The 21,076-nt window shown below is 36.1% G+C and overlaps 1 protein-coding gene across 1 annotated transcript in view; it reads right to left on the bottom strand.

Moving 5' to 3' along the window:
- LOC141582405 (uncharacterized) overlaps positions 1-21,076 on the bottom strand; it is a 41,646-nt gene that overhangs the window by 8,753 nt on the left and 11,817 nt on the right. Inside the window, exon 3 of the mRNA XM_074390246.1 lies at positions 1,392-1,452. Within this exon, the coding sequence (XP_074246347.1) occupies positions 1,392-1,452 (61 nt within the window). The remainder of the gene's footprint in view (positions 1-1,391; positions 1,453-21,076) is intronic.

Genomic DNA, 21,076 nt, shown 5'->3' with positions numbered 1-21,076 from the left:
AAGCTTAGTGCTCTGTAGTTCACAAACATAAATTCTTCCTTTTTTTTTTTTATAATTCCAAATGACACTTGCTTGCGTCCAGTTTTCCAGAAACTCTTTTCCACTGTGGGGTTCCTTCAGTTTGATGACAGCAATTCAGCCATAGCTACAAATTCTCTGAGTATATTGACACATACTCCTCAGGCAAGAGACTAGGATTCATTTGGAGCAGCTCTTTTTAATCTCTTCACCTATTTAAGAATACATTTTTCATTGATGTGAGAAGGGAATAGAAAACCGATTAGCCCAAACTGTAGCTGTGGTCCTGATTGGCTTGACGGCCAATATCAATGTGAATCAAGTCAAGTGAACAATGTGTTATTAATGGTTTGGAAGCATATGCAGAGCTGTGCTAGGTGCTTGGAGAATAAAATAAAAATACGAGTAAAGGTAAAACCCCACACTTATAAATCTGATAGTTAAGTGGGGAAAAGTAAAACTTGTAATGCCCTAACCCATTGAGTTTAATTTGGGAGCAAAGCTGAGCTTCAAAGAACAAAACCCTTGCCATCAAGAGGAATTTAAAAATAAGTTATCTATTTATATTTTTTGGATACTATCAAGTATACCCAGAGACTCTAGAAGTACTCTTTATAATTTCCTGCATGCCGCTTCTTTCACATACAGCCCTGAGAATCTCCAACTTCCCAGAGCATCTCTGTACCCCTTTTGCATGTCTTCTCACCTCTTCTCTTTCTGACCATCCATCTGGAAAGCGTTCAAACTGGTCTGCAAGATGTCTCCTGTTGGAGGAAGGGTCAGGGAAGATATTGACGGAGGCTGAGACAAATTTCTCATTAGTAGCATAGAATGAATACTGAGAATACACATAGGTCAATACTTTTTATTCTTCCATAATTTTACTTAATAAAAATATGACATCAGAGAATATACATAAAGAGTGGATTACGTGGCAGGTAGTAATTTGTAGAGAAATGAAAAATCAACCTACCTTCAGTAAGTCAAGGCATTTTGCGTGGAGGATTTTGAACTGGCAGAGAAGGGAGAAAGTGTATTAAAGATATTTTGGGGGTTGCAATATAGCTATACTGTAGTGTCTACTGGCTGCTTCAGTGACTAGAGATTGAGTCTGAGGATAGGCTAAGGTAAAACTTCATTAGTGGCAAAGTCAGTATTTGAGTTAAGTTATGGTATGCCATTGGGAGAAGGAAGGGGCAATGGTCTGCTGCTAAGCCAGATACCTGTGTTACCAAGACTGATGGGAGGGGATAAAGTGGGACTGGAAAGCAGGCAGCAGGGAGAGTGGCGGATAGGAACAGTGCCTTGGACCTGGGGGTCTTTCCACATGTTCTGTCCTATGTTAAGGGGCTTCCCATTTATTGAACACTTACTTTGTGCCGTAAATGCTGCTGGATACTTTAGATACCTCATCTTCATCATTCCTCCATGATCCTGTAAAATAGATAGTATGGTCATCATTTTACTTGAGAGAAAACTGAGCTCAGAGAGGTGAAGTCATTTGCTGAAGGTTCCATATTACCGCTGAATGGCAGAGTCAGGATTTAAACTCAGATAAATCTGATTTCAAAAGTATTCCCTTTCTATTGAATGATGTTGTCTAGATGAAAATTAATCAAGATGCAGAAAGACTTCTCCTTTTGGCCTTGTAAAACATCTTGGAATCAAAAGACAAGGCCAGATTTTATGCCATCTTGCCAGTAGATTGCTATGTTCTGCTAGTTTTATTAAATATATTTTTCCCCCTTATGTTACAGAAGAAGTGTAGTATAACTTTCAGTGAAGTAATGTTACTGTAGTACAGTATACAGAAAAACATGTATTTTCACATTAACATTCTATTTGGGAGTTAATATCAGAAAAGTGAAATCTGCAAAGATATCTCTTTGCTACCTGATTGCTTGGTGAATGCCTGGCCTTTGGCTGAACTGAGCTTTCTAGTTATTAATGCAACAGGTGCTACAAAATGAGGCCCATGAACTAAAGGCCGATTTTAGTGCAGAGGATAAAATGTGAAGCAATAGAAATCTCAGGAGAGGACATGGTATATAGGGATAAAGTGTCCCTGCAAACAGCAGACACACAATGCTGAGCAAGGGCTCTTCGAAAATGCTCTGGCTGTTAATCCAATCAGAACTCTGAACTCCAAATTAAAGCAGGAAAAGAACAGCAGAAAGACAAAGTACCCATGACCTAGAGCAGAGAGGTCCTGAGAGAGAACACTGCAGAAGCAATAAGCATCTTTTTCTTTTCGTTTCTACTTGCGGTCATTTCTTAACAGGGATTTAGAATGCCTGGTTGGAATAACTTGAGTAAAAAAACACAGATGTGTGAGTGGGGAATCAGGTTTTGGAAGGGCAATGGACTGGAAACAACCTGCAATGCTGGGGTATTCCTGTGTAGACGTAAAAGAGGTGTGTGTGCATGTGAATGTGCGTGTGCACGTGCACACGTGCATTTACAATGTTTTCTTGTAATCTGCTTTACTCAAAGTCTGTAAATCTAGAAAGTACCCTCACAGCAACATCTATACTGATGTTTGAATAGGCTCAAAGTCAAGCAGGACTATGTGGAAATGATTGCTTCATTTTTGTGTACACAGAATCCTTTCCTCAAGTCCTGTAATAGCTCCATCTTTTCAGATGAGCTATTTGGTTGCTGAGATGTTCCCTGGTTCTTCTTCAGGTATGGTCTCCTTCTTGCAGCAAGTTAATAAGGAGCATCCCTGGTGGTCTTTATTTGATGGTCTGTAACAGCATAGTCTTAATATTTAGTTACTGAATAAATGGGCATAGGAATCAGGAATTGAGGATTTTGCACCTACCTCTATGTTGAGTGAGAGACCCTGAGCAATAGAGAAGATATTTAAAGTGTAGGATCTGCGTCAAGGCTGACTGGCATGGATGCTTCCTAATGGTGGGCCCTTAGACAGGTCCCCTGAGGCCTCTGAACTGCTGGTTTTCTTCTTTATTAAAAGTGGGCAATAATAATGCCAATTTAATAAGGAAGTTACTAAATAAGATGAAGAGACTATGATGGTCAATAATTGTGTCCATTTGACTAAGCTAGGGCATCTAGTGACTTTGTAAAAAACCACTCTAGATGTTGCTGTGAAGGTATTTTTCAGATGTGTAGATTTTAAACAAAGCAGATTACCATAATGTAGGTGAGCCTCATTCAATCAGGTGACGGCTGTAAGAGCAAGACTGAGGTTTCCTGAAGAAGAAGCAGTTCTTTCTCAACACTGCAACGTAGAAACCCTGCCTGAGTTTGCAACCTGCATGTTTCAGACTCAAGAGTGCAACATGAACTCTTACCTGACTTTCAGCCTGCCATGCTGCTCTACGTATTTCAGATTTACCAATACCTTACGTGCTGATTCCCTAACACTTCCCTCTGTATCTCTTTCTCTAACATATATACACACATAGCTCATACACACACACACACGCACGCACATATTGGGGGGAGGGAGGGAGACAGAGAGAGAGAGAGAGAGAGAGAGAGATTGTATACACGCACATTTCTCTGAAGAACCTTGGCTAACACAGGATATAAAGCACTTGGCACGTTTCTTCCTGGCACTCAGGCGTCCATTTTATGAGAAACTGTTATTAGTAAGCTTCCTGAATCTAAGATTCCTCATTTATACAATAAGGGGGTTGAGCCAGTAATCTCTGGGATATGATCCAACTCTAACATTCTAATACTTAAAAAACTTAATGTATTAGAGTCCTATATCATAAATGTCCTATATCCATTACATGTAGGAAAAAACATATTAAAGTGCCCAGACCTTTTTCTGTTGATTGTTCTGACATAACTGCAGTATTATTTATGCGTCACTACTGTTTTTCAGTTTCATAGTGTCCTGAAAATTATGTTCAATGTGTTCTTGATATAATGTTGAATATGAAAATAAATTTTGTAATGTCCCCTAAATTTCCACATCAGAGAGAACTATGTTCTTATGCTTGTTATACCACAGGCTGGGAATTGCGGTCCCAGTGGGAAAATTCAGGTAAAGAAGCGGTTGGGAAGGGGGTTTCATTTTCTGGGAACCTCAGTGCTGTGTGCCAGCAGATTTCACAGGGGAAAAGTGTAATGAGAGGTAGGGATTATTAAGGTAAAAGCATGGTTTTGATTTCTGAGTTTGTTTTATTTACTTATTCATTCCTTTAAAGAAAAACCAACAGAACCTTTCTTTCTAAAAATAATGCAAGTTTTCATTTTTGAGAGATCTTATTTATATCAGCACACTCCTCCCCCAACTGAAGATTTATTCTCTTATATTCTCCTTCTTCTGCTTTATTAGCAGAATTTGTTACCTCCTGACATATTTGTCATTTTGGTTTTTGTTTGTTATTCCCACTAGAATATAAGGTCCATGAGAGCAGATATTTTGTCTGCTGTATTTAGCACTGTATCCTGAGAGTCTATAACTATATACAGTAGACACTCAATAAATATTTGTTGAATATGCAAAAATAGCTGGAAACAAATTTCCTGTTCTCCACTACTCTGACAATAATAATTGTTCTTCACTGAGAGTAATCTCCATGGTTGTATCATTTGTTCTTTTCCTTTAGAAGGCAGAAGTCTTGGTAAAGAATATGCCATATCTTGGTTCATCTTTCCTTAAAAGACACTTTAAAACTTCCCAGTTGCAAATCTTTATGGAATGGTGAATAGCTTTATTTCCAGGTTGATCTTATAGTTATGATAAAGTTGCTCCTGTTGAATCTTCTTGTGATAGCTGTAACCATTTTAGTCATCACAACCTGAAGCAATCGGACAGTCACGGGATTTGGAATTAGATGACCTAGGCTTTGGTCACATCCTCAATAAACCTTCAACGTGCCTCTTTTTGTCTGCATTTTCTCATGCACTTCACAGAGTTTGTTTTAAATGAGATAGGTTTGTAACAAACTCAGTAAATGTTAAACTCACTGTAAGAATGTTCTTTATACAAGAGCACAAATATGGCAAAAGGAAAGGGAAAGTTAAATTTTCTGAACACCTGTTGCATGCTTACATGTTACTTAACTTAGTCCTTGAATCAGTTTGCAAAGTTTGCATTACTATCCTCATTTTAAAGATACCAGAACTCGAGCTCAGAGATGTTACTTAAGTCTTCCAAGTCAGGTGGCTCAGTTCCGATTTTGTTGAAGGTCTGAGGACTTCTTGGCTAGTGCTCTTTTCATTATGTCATATTAGCAAACAGAGGGAGAGTCATGGCTCGTTTTAAGGCACATCTGTGTGAATTAGAGAAAGGTGCCTTTTCTGGGTGGTGACCGGCCTCCAAGTATAAGGCTTGGTCAGCATGGGAAGCTTCCCAGGGAAGAAAAAGATGTGCCCCTCTGTGGGTGGATGTGGCAACACACCACAGGAAGAGATTTGGCAAGCCAAGCATGAGCTGCTTTGAGCTCTCTCTTTCCTTTCAGCTGCAGAACTGTACGTGCAGCCCTGTACAGGAAGCAGTTCCTCCAACAACCTCAGATAATGCAGTAAAAGCTTACACGAGGTTCTTGTCGTATTCATGTACATCACATTGTGGGAAAGGACAATGTGGCTGAACTCAAAGCAGCATGCACCATGTTTCAGAGGAGAGTAGTTGGAATTATTCCTCTATTCCTTATTTAGGTAGAAACTTCTGAAAAGGCGGCAGGAAGAAGTGATGTGCGGGAAGAAGAGCTGTCATTTCTGGACTCTCTGTGGCCTCAGTGATGAGAAGCAATTTGGTTATTACTCCCTAATCACAGATCTTCAAATCATCATAACCATCAGATCAATTATGACTGTGCAGAATTCCCCAGGCCTTACTAGAATGTTTGGGAACTTGCCTCACTGCAAACAATGGCCCTGCAGAAGTGCCCCAATTTATCTGTAGCAAAAGCTATATATACATATATATAGCTTTGCACCGAAATGTGTTGCTTTGTGTGTGTGTATATGTGTGTGTGTGTGTGTGTGTGTGTGTGTGTGTGTGTGTGTATGTTTTATTAGGCATTGGCTGAGTAATTCAAAAGAGATATTGAAGACTGAAAAGTACCTCAACAGATAACCTGGGAGATTTCTAATACCTCAAGGCAAGTAACCACCATGAAACATGCTTCTTAGCATGCAGGATAGAGTTGGATTTTTTAAATTGTACCTGGCTGCAAGTGCAGGTCATGGTTACTGAAGAACGTTTTCTCCCATTGACTGCCCAGTGGTGAACGGGTCACTGGATGGGGCATGCATATTCTCTTCTCTTCTACATTCTATCTTCAGGTCTCTACCTATGAGGACCTTCATTCCCTAGGAGTGCTTCTAGCCACAGGGCACTGTTAATAATGCCTCGGCTTATTTTTGTACCTCATCAACAATGAGAATTGGTGCTATTAGTGTCCAGACTATTCCTTTTTTTTTTTTTTTTTTTTTTTTTGAGACAGGGTCTCCCTATATTGCCTAGGCTGGTCTCGAACTCCTGGGCTCAAGGGATCCTCTTGACTTGGCCTCTCAAAGTGGTAGGATTACAAGAGTGAGCCACCACACCTGGCCACAGCCCATTCCATTCTTTTTTTGGGGGGGGCGTGGGGGACGGAGTTTTGCTCTTTTTACCCAGGCTGGAGTGCAATGGCACGATCTTGGCTCACCACAACCTCTGCCTCCTGGGTTCAGGCAATTCTCCTGCCTCAGCCTCCTGAGTAGCTGGGATTACAGGCACATGCCACCATGCCCAGCTAATTTTTTGTTTTTTTAGGAGAGATGGGGTTTCACCATGTTGACCAGGATGGTCTCGATCTCTTGACCTCGTGATCCACCCGCCTCGGCCTCCCAAAGTGCTGGGATTACAGACTTGAGCCACCACGCCTGGCTTCCATTCTTATAAAGGGTAAAGACAGTTCCCAATCTAGAATATTGGTTCTTCCAGCTTTTCTGAGAATATTTGTCACCACCATTCCTTCACTGAACTCCTCTAAAACAACTCCTACAAGAGATTTCATGTTTTTTTTACTGTTATTATTAATGACAGATTTGTTAACAAAAGTAGGGGATTTGGAGAGGGCTGGTTTGTGGGGAAAGTGTTTCTTTTAAAAATGATTTTTAGACTTTTGTTACAAAAGAATGTTTAAAATGCGTATGAGGTATAAAGAATAATGACAGAATGAATGACTCCACACCAATTACATAGTTTAAGGGAAGGTATGTTACCATTATTTTTGAGGCCTATTGAATGCCTCTCTCCATTTATCCCATGCTTTCTTTTTCTCTTGCTTTTCTTTTATTGTATTTTTTAATTGACATGTAAAAATTGTGTGTACTTATTCTGTACAACATAATGTTTTGAAATGTGTATACATTGTGGAATGGCTCAATCAAGCTAGTTAGCAAATATATTACCTTACATACTTATCTTTTTTTAGGGTGAGAACACTTAAAATTTACTCTCCGCAATTTTCATAATACAATGATATGTATCAACATGTTGTATGATAGATTTTTGAACTTATTCCATCTATCTAACTGAAATTTTGTATCCTTTGAACAGTATCTCCCTACCTCCCGCAACCCTGGCAACCACTGTTCTACTCTATACTTCTATAATTTCAACTTTTTTACACTCCATATGTAAGTAAACTCATGTGGTATTTGTCTTTCTCTGCCTATTTCATTTAACCTAATATCCTCCAGTTTCATCCAACTGAACGTAGGAATTATTCTTTAGTAGTTTGATTTTATTATTATTTTGCAGAGTAGCAAGTTAATCTTTCTCTGTAATTAATTAATTTTTACTGTGTAGACTATGCCACAATTTATTTATCCATAGGAATTGGTGGCCATTTAGGTTGTTTTCAGTGTTTTGCTGTTTTAAATGGTGCCACAGGAAATGTACTTGTTCACGGTCCTAGAGGTCATGTCCTGGAGTTTCTCTGGGTTACAGATCTGGAGTTGGAATTGCTCTGGCACAGAGTATGTGCATACTTCATCTAGATTATACCTAATTAGTTGCTAGGGTGGTATTTACTAACTGACATTCCAAATGGTTGTTTATACAGCGTGCTCAGACTTTTGTCAACCCTTGATCTGTCCGACTTTTCTCATTCTTCCCCAATCTTAAGAATCTTATACATTCTCATACACTGTGAAATATTATTTTGGTTATTTTTTCATCTTAATTCTAGATTTTTATAATAAATATTCCTGTCCATATTTTTTAATTACTATTGTCTTTTGAGACAGAGTCTCGCTCTGTTGCCCAGGTTAGAGTACAGTGGCGTGATCTCAGCTCACTGTAAACTCTGCCTCCCAGGTTCAAGCAACTCTCCTGTCTCAATCCTGTCCATATTTTTATATGCAGTACTTATTTTTATTTTTTATTTATTTTTAAAGAGAAAACTACCCAATTAAAATAAGTAAATTTGCACTGGAATAATGTAAACAATTCAGAAATACAAAGACTGGAAGTTTTTTTCATATCTTCCCTTCTCCAACTTCACTCTACTTCTTATTTGACTACTTGAAAATTTTAGAAAATTGATAATAATTTTATATATTTTGGGTTACATATATTATTTTGATACATGCATACAGTGTGTAATGATCAAGTCAGGATATTTAGGATATTCATCACCTTAAACATTTATCATATCTTTGGAATGGAAGCATCCCAAATCTTCTCTTTTAGCTATTTTGAAATATACAATATATTTTTGTTAGTTATTGTCACCCTACTCTGCTATGGAACACTGGAAATTATTCCTTCTATCTAACTGTATGTTTATAACCACTAACCAATCTCTCTTTATCCACTGTACTCCCTGCCCTTCACAGCTTCTGGTACCCGTCATTCTACCCTCCACCTCCATGACATGAACTTTTTTATTTAATAGCTTCTACCTATGAGTGGTAACGTGATATTTATCTTTCTCTGCTTGGCTTATTTTGCTTAACATAATGTCCTCCAGATGCATCCATATTGCTGCAAATGACAGAATTTCATTCTTTTTATGGCTAATATTTCATTGTGTATGTATACTATGTTTTCTTTATCCATTCCTCCATTGATGGACACTTATGTTAATTCTGTATTTTGGCTATTGTGAATAGGGTTGTAATAAGCTCGATAGTACAGATATCTTTTTGATATGCTGTATATCAAAGTTTTGGGTGTACACCAGCAGTAAGATTGCTGGATCATATGGTGGTTCTATTTTTACTTTTTTGAAGAACCTCTACACTCTTTTCCACAGTGACTATACTAATTGACATTCCCATCAACAGCATACTGGTCTTCCTCTTTCTCTGCATCCCAGCCAGCGTTTGTTATTTTTTGGTCTTTTAAAAAGATAATATAATAGGCATTTTAACTGGGGTAAGATGATATCCCTTTGTGGTTTTGATTTGCATTTCCCTGATGATTAGCAGTGTTCAGCATTTTTTTTCTATACCTGTTTGCCTTTGTTTAAGTTCTTTTGTGAAATGTCTATTCAGGTAATTTGCCCACTTTTAAATCAAATTATATGGCTTTTTCCTACTGGGTTATTTGAGTTCTCTATACCTTTTAGTTACTAATCTCTTGCCAGATGAATACTTTGCACCTGTTTTCTCCCTTTCTGTAGATTGTCTCTTCACTCTGTTGATTGTTTCCTTCGCTGTGCAGAAACTTTTTTGCCTGGTCGAATCCCATTTGTCTAGTTTTCCTTTTTTGCCTATGCTTTTGAGTTCTTACCCCAAAAAAAAAAAAAAAAATTTTTTTTTTTGGCCTAGACTATTATCTTTAAACTTTTCCCTAATGTATGCCTCTCATAGTTTCATAGTTTCAGGTCTTAGAATTAAGTCTTTAATTCATTTTGATTTTATTTTTGTATATGGTGAAATAGGGACGTAGTTTCATTCTTCTGCATATGGATATCCAGTTTGCCCAGCACCATTTATTGAAAAGACTGTCATTCCCACAGTGTATGTTTTTGGGACATTGTAGGAAATAAATTGACTGTCTGTACATGGATTTATTTCTGGTTTCTCTGTTTCGTTCCATTGGCTTATGTGTCTGTTTTTATGACAGTACCATGTTGTTTTGATTAATACAGCATATTTTGAAGTCAGGTAGTGTGATGCCTCCAGCTTCCCCCTGGCCTCAGGATTAATTTGGTGTCTTTTGTGGTTCCATAAATTTTAGCATTTTTTTTTTCTAGTCATGTGACGAATGTTATTGGTATTTTTGATAGGAATTGCATTTAATTTGTAGATGTCTTTGTGTTATATGGACATTTCAACAATATTAATTATTCCAATCCATGAGCATGGGAGATATTTCCATTTTTAGTGTCCTCTCCTATTTCTATCATTGGTGTTTTATAGTTTTCGTTGTAGAGGTTTTTCACTCTTTTGGTTAAAAAAGTATCCCTAGGTATTTTTTTTGTAGCTGCAAAACAAAACAAAACAAAACAAAACAAAACAAAAAAACCCTAGGTATTTCTTTTGATTTATTTTTCAGTTTGTTCCATGCTGATATATCAGTGTTACTGATTTTTGTATGTTGATTTTGTATCTTGCAACTTTACTGAATTCGTTTATCAATTCGAACAGCTTTTTGGTGGAGTCCTTAGATTTTTCTAAATATAGAATAATGGCAGCAAACAAGAATAATTTGACTTATTTCTTTATAATTTGAGGTTCTTTGTTTCTTTCTCTTGCATAATTGCTTGGCTAGACTTCCTATGTTGAATAACAGTGGTGTAAGTGGACACCCTTGTCTTTTCCCAGATGTTAGAGGAATAGTTTTCAATTATTTTTTCCATTCAATATGATGTTACTTGTGTGTTTGTCACATGTAGTCATCATTGTTTTGAAGTACGTTCCTTCTATACTGAGTTTGTTGAGAGGTTTTTTTTTAAATCATGAAAGAATGTTTAGTTTTATTCAATGCTTCTCAGCGGCTTTTGAAATGATTATATGGTTTTTATTGTTGCGTCCGTTAATGTAATATATTGTGTTTATTCGTTTGTGTATGTTGAGCCATCCTTCCATCTCTGGAGTAAAGTCCATTGAATAGTGGTATATTATATTTCTGGTGTGCTGTTGGATTTGCTTGCTAGCCTTTTATTGAGAATTGTTGCATCTATGTTCATCAGGGATATTGATTTGCCGTTTTCTTTTTTTGTTGTGTCCTTGTATGGTTTTGGCCTTGTAGAATGAGTTTGGAAGTATCCACTCCTCTTCAGTTTTTTGAATAGCTTGAGGAAAATTGGTATTTGATTTGTCATTTCTCGTTAATTTTTGTTTTCTCTATTATATAAGATGAAAATATTTAAAATACATTTATTGGGCATTTTCATTTTCTTTTCTGCGATATATTTTACCTAAATTTTAATTTTGCTTCTTTAGGGAATTCTTTCTTTATTCTGAATACTAATTCTTTGTTAGTTATATGCATTGCAAATGTCTTCTCCCATTTGGAGCTTATTATTATTTTTTAAAAACTTACAATGTCTTTTGGGGAAACTATTATTATTATATTGAGATGGAGTCTTGCTCTGTCGCCTGGCTGGAGTGCAATGGCATGATCTTGGGTCACTGCAACCTCTGCTTCCCAGATTCAAGTGATTCCCCTGCCTCCCCCTCTCCAGTAGCTAGGACTACAGGCGTGTGCCACCACAATAAGCTAATTTTTTGTATTTTAGTAGAGACGGGGTTTCACTATGTTGATCAGGACGGTCTCCATCTCCTGACCATGTGATCCACCAGCCTTGGCCTCCCAAAGTGCTGGGATTACAGATGTGAGCCACTATGCCCAGGAGGAAATTATTCTTCTTAATTTAAAATAGTCAAGCTTATTAATTTTTTCTTTATTAATGGTTTGCATTTTAAGCCTCTTGCTTAAGACTTTTTTTCTAACATGGTGGTCTTAAAAATATTCTCTTGCATTTTCTTTTAAAAGTTTGGCCAACTTGTCTTCATATTTAGGTTCACTTGGTGTTGATTTTTGAGTGTATAATGAGATCAGTATATAAGTTTTTGTTTTTAAATATGTATATCCAATTGTTGGAGCACCTCTGAAAAGCTCATTACCACTCTTCTAATCTATATTGCTCAGTATCAAAAATGAAGTTATTTTATACGTGTGATTGTGTTTCTGGACTTTTTTTTTTTCATTGATCAGTTTGTGTAAATCTGTATCAATCTCATCCCATATTAATTATATAGTTAGTTTTGATATCTGGTAGTTTCTTGTCTGGAATTTTTCTTTCTTTTTTTTTTTTTTTCTATATAAATTTTAGTGTTAACTTTTCAAGGTTTAACAAAAAATGTGACATTTTTATTAGAATTACTTTGTATCTATAGAGAAATTTTGGGAGAATTGACATCATTATAATATTCAGTTTTTAAATCAGTAAAAATAATACACCTCTCTATTTTAGTTCTTCTTTAATGTGTTTCATAAAGTTTTATAATTTTCTCCAGGAAGAACTTATACTTTCTTCATTAGAGTTATTAATATATTTCCAAATACATTTTATCCTATTTAAACATTACATTTTAAAACTACTTATAGATGTAATAGATTCTGTTTCATTTTGTACATTGATTCTGATTGCAGCAAGCTTGCTATACTCATTTATCTTTGTGTTTTCAATATGAAAGTAATGGTTTTCTTTTTTCTACTCATATCTTTATTTACTATAGTGCACTGTCTAGAATATTGTGTAAAATAATGAAAAGCAATCTTTCTGATCATCACAGCAGAACTTTCACTATTTTGTTATTCAGGGTAATGTGTACTGTAGGTATTTTTTAGACAATCAAATTGTGAATCAATGCTGAATTGCATTCACTGCATTTTCTGTATCTACTGAGATAATAACTTATCACCTTTAAACTTTTAAAGTTTAAAGTTAACTAAATACACTGATGTTCTAATGTTAAAAGAACATTAATATTGCTGAGATAAACTGAACTTGGTTAGAATACATTGTCTTATTTACACACTGATGGATTTGGCTTGCTGATATTTTATTTAGAATTTTTTAATGTAGGTGCATAAATGGCATTTATCTAGAATTTTGTTGTCTTCTATGGTTCCTGTCATATTTTATTATCCACGTTATGTCAGCTTCATAAAATGAGTTAGGTAATGTGCTTTCTTTTACCTACTTGCAGTTTTTTAGAGAATAATTAACATTTCTTGATTGTTTTGTATAAGCCATGGGCAAATTTGTCTGATGCTGATGTTTTCTTTGTGGTAAGAGTTTAAAGTACTGTTTCAATTACTTTTAATGGCTACAGGTTTGCTCAGGTTTTTTGTTCATTTCTTCTTCAGTCAGTTTTGGTATAGCATATTTTCTTGGAATGTTTCTGTCTCATCAAAGTTTTTGTATTTATTGACATAAGTTGTTCATATTATTCTTTTAATATCTTTAAATCTGTGTAGCATCTGTAGTCTTTTATTTATGTGTTCATAATATGGCTTATTTGTACATTATCTCTTTTTATGTTCATTAAAAGTTGGTCTATTGTACTAATCTTTTTAGTTAATAGCTTTTCAATTTGTTGTTTTTTATCTTATTTATTTGTACTCTTATCTGTGTTATTTCCTAGTTTCTACTGTATTTGGTTTGACCTGATTTATCTCCCTTATTTCTTACGTTGATGTCTTAGGTCATTTGTTAATAAATTTTCTTCTTTTATGGTATAAATATTTAAATGCGTATTTTTCTCTCTTAATATCCCAAAACTGTATCCCCAAAGTTTTGAAACATAGTATTTTTTCATACCATTTGGTATTAATATTATTTGATTGAGGCAATAATTTCTTCTGTGACCCATGAGTTAAGAAGAAATACATTTGCTGACTTTAAAAACTTTAGAATTTTTAGTTATATTTTTTGCTATTAATTTCTAACTTAAATGGTGCCCAGAGGAAAAGGGGGAGGAGGTGGTGCAAGATGACTGAATAGAAGTGTCCACTGATTGTCCCCTCCTCCACCCCTGCAAAGACACCAAATTAATAACTATCTACACAGAAAAAAACACTTTTATAAGAACCAAAAATCAGGCAAGCACTCATGGTACCTAGTTTTAAATTTATGTCACTGAAAGAGACACTAAAGAGTTAGAAAAAACAGTCTGGAGTCACTGATGCCTCACCTACTCCCACCCCACACCTCCCTGCCATGTGGTGCAGATTGCTGCAGCTCAGGGAGGGAGAACACAGCAGTTGTGAGGCATTTAATTCAGTGCTGCCCTGGTAGAGCAGAAAGGAAAACTGGACCAAAATCAGCTGATCCCTGCCCATGGAGGGAGCATTTAAACGAACCCTAACCAGAGGAGAATCACTAATCCCAGTGGTCAGAACTTGAGTGCAGCAAACCTTGCCACAGAGGGCTACAGTGCTCTGTGTCTCCAAGTAAATTTGAAAGGCAGTCTAGGCCACAAGGACTGCAATTCTTAGGTAAGAACTAGTGTTGAAATAGGGCCAGGGACAGTGGACTAGGAGGGCACGTGACATACTGAGCGACTAGCTGGGGCAGCCAAGGGAGTGCTAGCACCATCTCCCCCCACCAACACCATGCTGCCCCACTCATGACTCCAAAAGAGACACCTTCCTTCTGCTTGAGGAGAGGAGAGGGAAAAGTGTAGATGACTTTATTATGCATCTTGGATACTAGCTCAGCTAAAGCACAATAGGGCACTGGACAGAGTTGTGCAGCCCCCATTCCAGGGCTGAGCTTACAGATGACACTTCTAGATACACCCAGGGCCAGGAGGGAACCTGCTGCCTTGAAGAAAATAACCTAGTCCTGGCAGCATTCATCCCCTGCTAACTGAGGAGCCCTTGAGCCCTAAATAACCAGCAATGACATGCAGGTACTACCTCAAGGGCCTTGGGTGAGCCTCTGAAACTTGCTGGCTTCAGGCCAGCATAGCCACAGTAGGGCAGAGTGTCAAGCAGGCTCTTGGAGTCCCTGATTCTAGGACCTGACTCTTGGATGGTGTTTCTGGACCTGCATTGGTCCAGGGGGAGCCCACTGTGTCCCAGGCCAAGAAGCATTCACTACAAGTAAACTTAAGAGATCTTGGGCCTTAAGGGAACACTGGATGGTATCCTGGAAGTACTCCTGGTTACCTGGAGTGGCAGTGGCTACTGGATGAGGCTTCTTAAGCTTTTGGAAAGGGGAGGGAAGAGTAAAAAGGACTGTGTCTTGTGGTTTGAATGCCAGCTCAGCTGCAATGCCATAGAACACCAGGTAGATGTCTATGATTTAGGGCTTTAGTCCCTGACTCCTGGACAGCACTGCTGGGCTGGACCAGGGCTTGGGGGACCTCACCGTCTTGAAGGGAAGGATGCCAGTCCGGCTGGCATTGCTACATGCTGATTGTAGAGCCCCAGGGCCTTGAGTAACACAGACAATAGCCATGGAGTGGTTATAGCAGGTCTTGGGTGAGATCCAGCACTGCACTAGCTTCAGTTCTGACACAGCACAGTAAGAGTAGATAGCCATAGGCGTGCTTGTGTCACTCTATCTCAAACTTTAGTTGACTCAGAACAGAGAAAAATTTCTGTTTGTTTGGAAGAAAACAAGGAAAGAGAGTAAGAGTCTCCATTAATAATCTCTATGAGTCTGCAATAACCACAGTGTTACTGGACTTGGGCTGCTCACTAAAGCAGATACAGCTTATATCACAATACTCAAGTCCCTTAAAATATCTAGAAAGCCTTCCCAAGAACAGCTACAAAAAAGCCCAAACAGTGAGGACTACAACTAATATCGAACTCTTTAGTGCCCAGACAACAAGGAACATCTACTAGGATCAACGCCATCCAGAAAAACATGACCTCACCAAATAAACTAAGTAAGGCACCAAGGACCAATACTGGAGAAACAGAGGTGGATGGCCTTTTAGACAGAGAATTCAAAACAGCTGCATTGTGGAAATTCAAAGAACCTCAAGATAACTCAGAAAAGAAATTCAGAATTCTATCAGATAACTTTAACAGAGAGATTGAAATAATTAAAAAGAATCAAGACGAAATTCTGGAACTGAAAAATGCAAATGGCATACTGAGGAATGCATCAAATCTACTTTAAACAAACAAATATCAAAAAAGACAAAGAAGGACATTACATAATGGTAAATGGTTCAATTTAACAAGAAGAGCTAACTACGTAAATATATATGCACCCAACACAGGAGCACCCAGATTTATAAAACAAGTTCTTAGGGACCTTTGAAGAAATTTAGACTCCCACACAATAATAGGGGGAGAGTTTAATACCTCACTGATAATAATAGACAGATCATCGAGACAGAAAATTAACAAAGATATTTAGGACTTGAACTCAGCTCTGGATCAAGTGGACCTGATAGATTTCTATGACCTCTCCCTGCCCAAACAACAGAATGTACATTCTTTTCATTGCCACATGCCACTTACTCTAATATTGATCACATAGTTGGAAGTAAAACTCCTCAGCAAATGCAAAAGAACTGAAATAATAACAGTCTCTCAGACCACAGCACAATCAAATTAGAACTCAAGATTAAGAAATTCCCTCAAAACTACACAACTACATGGAAATTGAACAACCTGATCCTAAGTGATTCTTGGATAAATAATAAAATTAAGGCAGAAATCAAGAAGTTTTTTAATAATAAAATTAAGGCAGAAATCAAGAAACTAATGTGAACAAAGATACAATGTACCAGAATCTCAGTGTCCTTCAATAGCAGAACAGATCAAAGAGAAATAAGAATGAATGAGCTTGAAGATGGGTTATTTGAAAATATACAGTGAGAGGAAACAAAACAAAAGAATAAAAAACTATGAAGCATGAGTATGGAATGTAGAAAATAGCCTCAAAAGGGCAAATCTAAGAGTCATTGGCCTTAAAGTAGAGGTAGAGAAAGATATAGGGGTAGAAAGTTTATTCAAACGGATAATAACAGAGAATTTTTCAAACCTAGAGAGAAAGATATCAATATTCCAGTACAAGATGGTTATAAAATACCAGGCAGGTTTAACCTAAAGACTATCTCAAAGCATTTAATAATCAAATTGCCAAAGGTCAATGATAAAAAAAGAATCTTAAAAGCAGCAAGATAAAAGAAATAAATAAAATACAATGGAGCTCGAATACATCTGGCAGCAGACTTTTCAGTGGAAACCTTACAGACTGTGAGAGAGTGGCATGACATATTGAAAGTGCTGAGGAAAAAATATTTTATTCTAGAATAGAATAGCTGGCAAAATTATCCTTCAAACATGAAAGAGAAAGACTTTCCCAGACAAACAAAAGTTAAGGGATTTCATCAATACCAGACCTGTCCTACAAGAAATGCTAAAGGGAGTACTTCAATCAGAAAGAAAAGGACATTAATGAGCAATAAATAATCACATGAATGTACACAACTCACTGGTAATAGCAAGTACACTCTAACCGTCGGGTATAAACCAGTCTTGTCCTAACTAGTACAAAGACTAAACAAGAACTAATACAAACAATAACAACAACTTTAAAAGACATATTCAGTACAGTAAGATATAAATAGAAATAACAAAAAGTTAAAAAGTGGTGGGACAAAGTTAAGGCATAGAGTTTGATTAGTTCTTTTTACTTGTTGTTGATGCAAATAATGTTAAATTGTTATCAGGTTAAAATAATGTGTTTGTTACAAGATAGTTTTTGTAAGCCTCCTGGTAAGCTCAAACCAAAACATATACAGTAGATACACAAAAAATAAAAAGGAAGAAACTAAATTATATCACCAGAGAAAAATCATTTTCACAGACAAAGGCAGGAAGGAAAGAACACTACGAAAGAACCAGAAAATAAATAACAAAATGACAGGATTAATTTCTTACTTAACAACAATAACATTGCATGTAAATGGACTAAACGTTCCAATTGCAGAACATAGACTGGCTGAATGGTTGAAAAAATAAGACCCATTGATCTGTTGCCTACAAATAGTGCACTTCACCTATAAAGACATGTACAGATTGAGATTAAAGGGATGGAAAAAGATATTCCATATCAATGGAAACCAAAAAAGAGAAGGACTTTCTTTACTTATATCAGAGAAAATAGATTTTAAGACCAAAACTATAAAAGAGACAAAGAATATCACTATATAATGATAAAGGTGTCAGTTTAGCAAAAGGATATAACAATTTTAAGTATATATGGACCCAACACTGGAGCCCCCAAATATGAAAAGCAAATATTATTATAGGTAAAGAGAGAGATAGGCCTCAATACAATAATAGCTGGAGACTTCAATACTCAACTTTCAGCATGAGACAGATCTTCCAGAGAGAAAACCAACAAAGAAACATTACACTTAATCTGAACTATAGATCAAATGGAGCTAATAAATATTTACAGAACATTTCATCCAAAAGCTGCAGGATATATATATATATATATATATTTTTTTTTTTTTTTTTTTCTCTAGGAAAAGGATCATTCTCTATTATCAACCATACATTAGGTCACAAAACAAGTTTTAAAACATTAAGAAATAATTGAAATAATATCAACCGTCTACTCTAACCACAATGGAATAAAACTAGAAATTAATGACTATAGGATTTTTGAAAACTATACAAATACATGGAGATTAAGTTATGTGCCCCTGAATGACCAGTGGGTTAATAAATAAATTAATAACAAAATCGAAAAAATTCTTGAACAAACGATAATGGAAATACAATATACCAATACCTAAGTGACACTGTGAAAGTAGTAATAAGAGGGAAATTAATAGTTATAAGTGCCTACCCTAACAAGGAGGAAAAACTTCAGATGAACAATCTAACAATTCATCTTAAAGAGCTAGAAAAACAAGAGCAAATCAACCCCAAAATTAGTTGAAGAAAGGAAATAATGAAGATCAGAGCAGAAATAAATAAAATTGAAATGAAAAAGACAATATAAAGGATAACTTTTTTAAAAGTTGGGTTTTTTTTGAAGTTAAACAAAATTGACAGATTATTAGCCAGACTAAGGAAAAAAGAGAAAAAATCCAAATAAATAAAATCAGAAATGAAAAGGAAGACATTACAACTGATCCTGCAAAAATTCAAAGGATCACTAGTGGCTACTATGCACAACTACATGCCAATATATTGGAAAATCTAGACTAAATGGACAAATTCCTAGATAAATAAAACCTACCAAGAGGGAACCAGAAAGAAATCTAAAATCTGAATAGGCCAAGAACAAGTAATTAAATCAAAGCCATTATATAAAGTCTCCCAGAAAATTAAAGCCTACGACCTTATGGCTTTACTGCTGAATTCTTCCAGACATTGAGAGAAATAATATAATCCTACTCAAACTATTCGGAACAATAGAGAAGAAGGGAATACTTCCATACGCTTTCTAGGAGGCCAGTATTACTCTAATGCCCCAAACAGGCAAAGACACATTGAAGAAAGAAAACTAAAAACTATAGGCCTATAGTTTTCTTTCTTCAGTCTGTCTTTGCCTGTTTTGGGCATTAGAGTAATACTGGTCTCCATCCCTAAGGAATATTGATGCAAAATTCCTCAACTAAATACTAGCAAACTGAATTCAACAATATATTAGAAAGATCATTCATCAAGACCAAGTGGGATTTATCCCTGGGATCCAAAGATGGTTCAACATATGCAAATCAATCTGTGCTACATCATATCAACAGAATGAAAGATAAAAACCATATGACCATTTCAATTGATGCTGAAAAACATTTTATAAAATTCAACATCCCTTCATGATAAAAACACTCAAAAATTAAGTCTAGAAAGAACACACCTCAACATAATAAAAGCCATATATAATAGCCCCACAACTAGTATTATACTGAATGGGAGAAAAACTGAAAGACTTTCCTCTAATATCTGAAACGTGACAAGGATGCCCACTGTCACCGTTGTTATTCAACATAATACTGGAAGTTCTAACTAGGGCAATCAGACAAGAGAAAGATATAAAAGGCATCAAACTGGAAAGAAAGAAATCAAATTGTCCTTGTTTGAGAGGTTATATAATCTTATATTTGGAAAAATGTGAAGACTCCATGAGAAAACCATTAGGACAGTTACACAAAGTCAGTAAAGTGGCAGAATACAAAACCAACCTACAAAAACCAGTAGCATTTCTATATGCTAACAGTGAACAATTTGAAAGAGAAATAAAAATAATAATTCAATTTACAATAGTCATACATAAAACTAAATATCTAGGAGTTAACCAAGATATAAAAAATTTTCTATAATGAAAACTATGAAGTGCTGATGAAATAAATTGGAGAGGACACAACAACATGAAAAAATAGTCAAAGTTCATGGATTAGAAGGATCAATAATGTTGAAATCCCCATATTACCCAAAGCAATCTACTGATTCAATGCAATCCCTATAGAAATACCAATGACATTATTCACAGAAATAGAAAAACTGTACTAAAATTTATATGAAATCACACACACAAAGAAACCAGAATAGCCAAAGCTATTCTAAGCAAAATGAACAAAACTGGAGAATTCGCATTACCTGAGTTCAAATTATACTATAGTAACCAAAATAGCATGATACTGGTGTAAAAACAGACACATAGACCAATGGAACAGAATAGAGAACTCAGAGCAAATCCACACACCTACATCAGTGTGCTGTATCCAAGAAACCCATCTCATGTGCAAGGATACACATAGACTCAAAATAAAGGGGTGGGGGAAGATTTACCAAGCAAATGGAGAGCAAAAAAAAGCAGGAGTTGCAATCCTAGTCTCTGATAAAATACACTTTAAACCAACAAAGATCAAAAGAGACAAAGAAGGGCATTACATAATGGTAAAAGGATCAATGCATCAAGAAGAGCTAACGATCCTAAATATATATACACCAAATGCAGGAGCACCCATGTTCACAAAGCAAGTTCTTAATGACTTAAAAAGAGACTTAGACTCCCACACAATAATAGTGGGAGAGTTTAACACTCCACTGTCAATATTAGAGAGATCAAAGAGACAAAAAAATTAACAAGGATATCCAGGACTTGAACTCAGATCTGGACCCAGCAAA

This window comes from Saimiri boliviensis, chromosome 2 (assembly GCF_048565385.1).
Source record: "Saimiri boliviensis isolate mSaiBol1 chromosome 2, mSaiBol1.pri, whole genome shotgun sequence".
Lineage (NCBI taxonomy): Eukaryota > Metazoa > Chordata > Mammalia > Primates > Cebidae > Saimiri > Saimiri boliviensis.
This window is presented reverse-complemented; position numbering and strand designations above follow the sequence as displayed.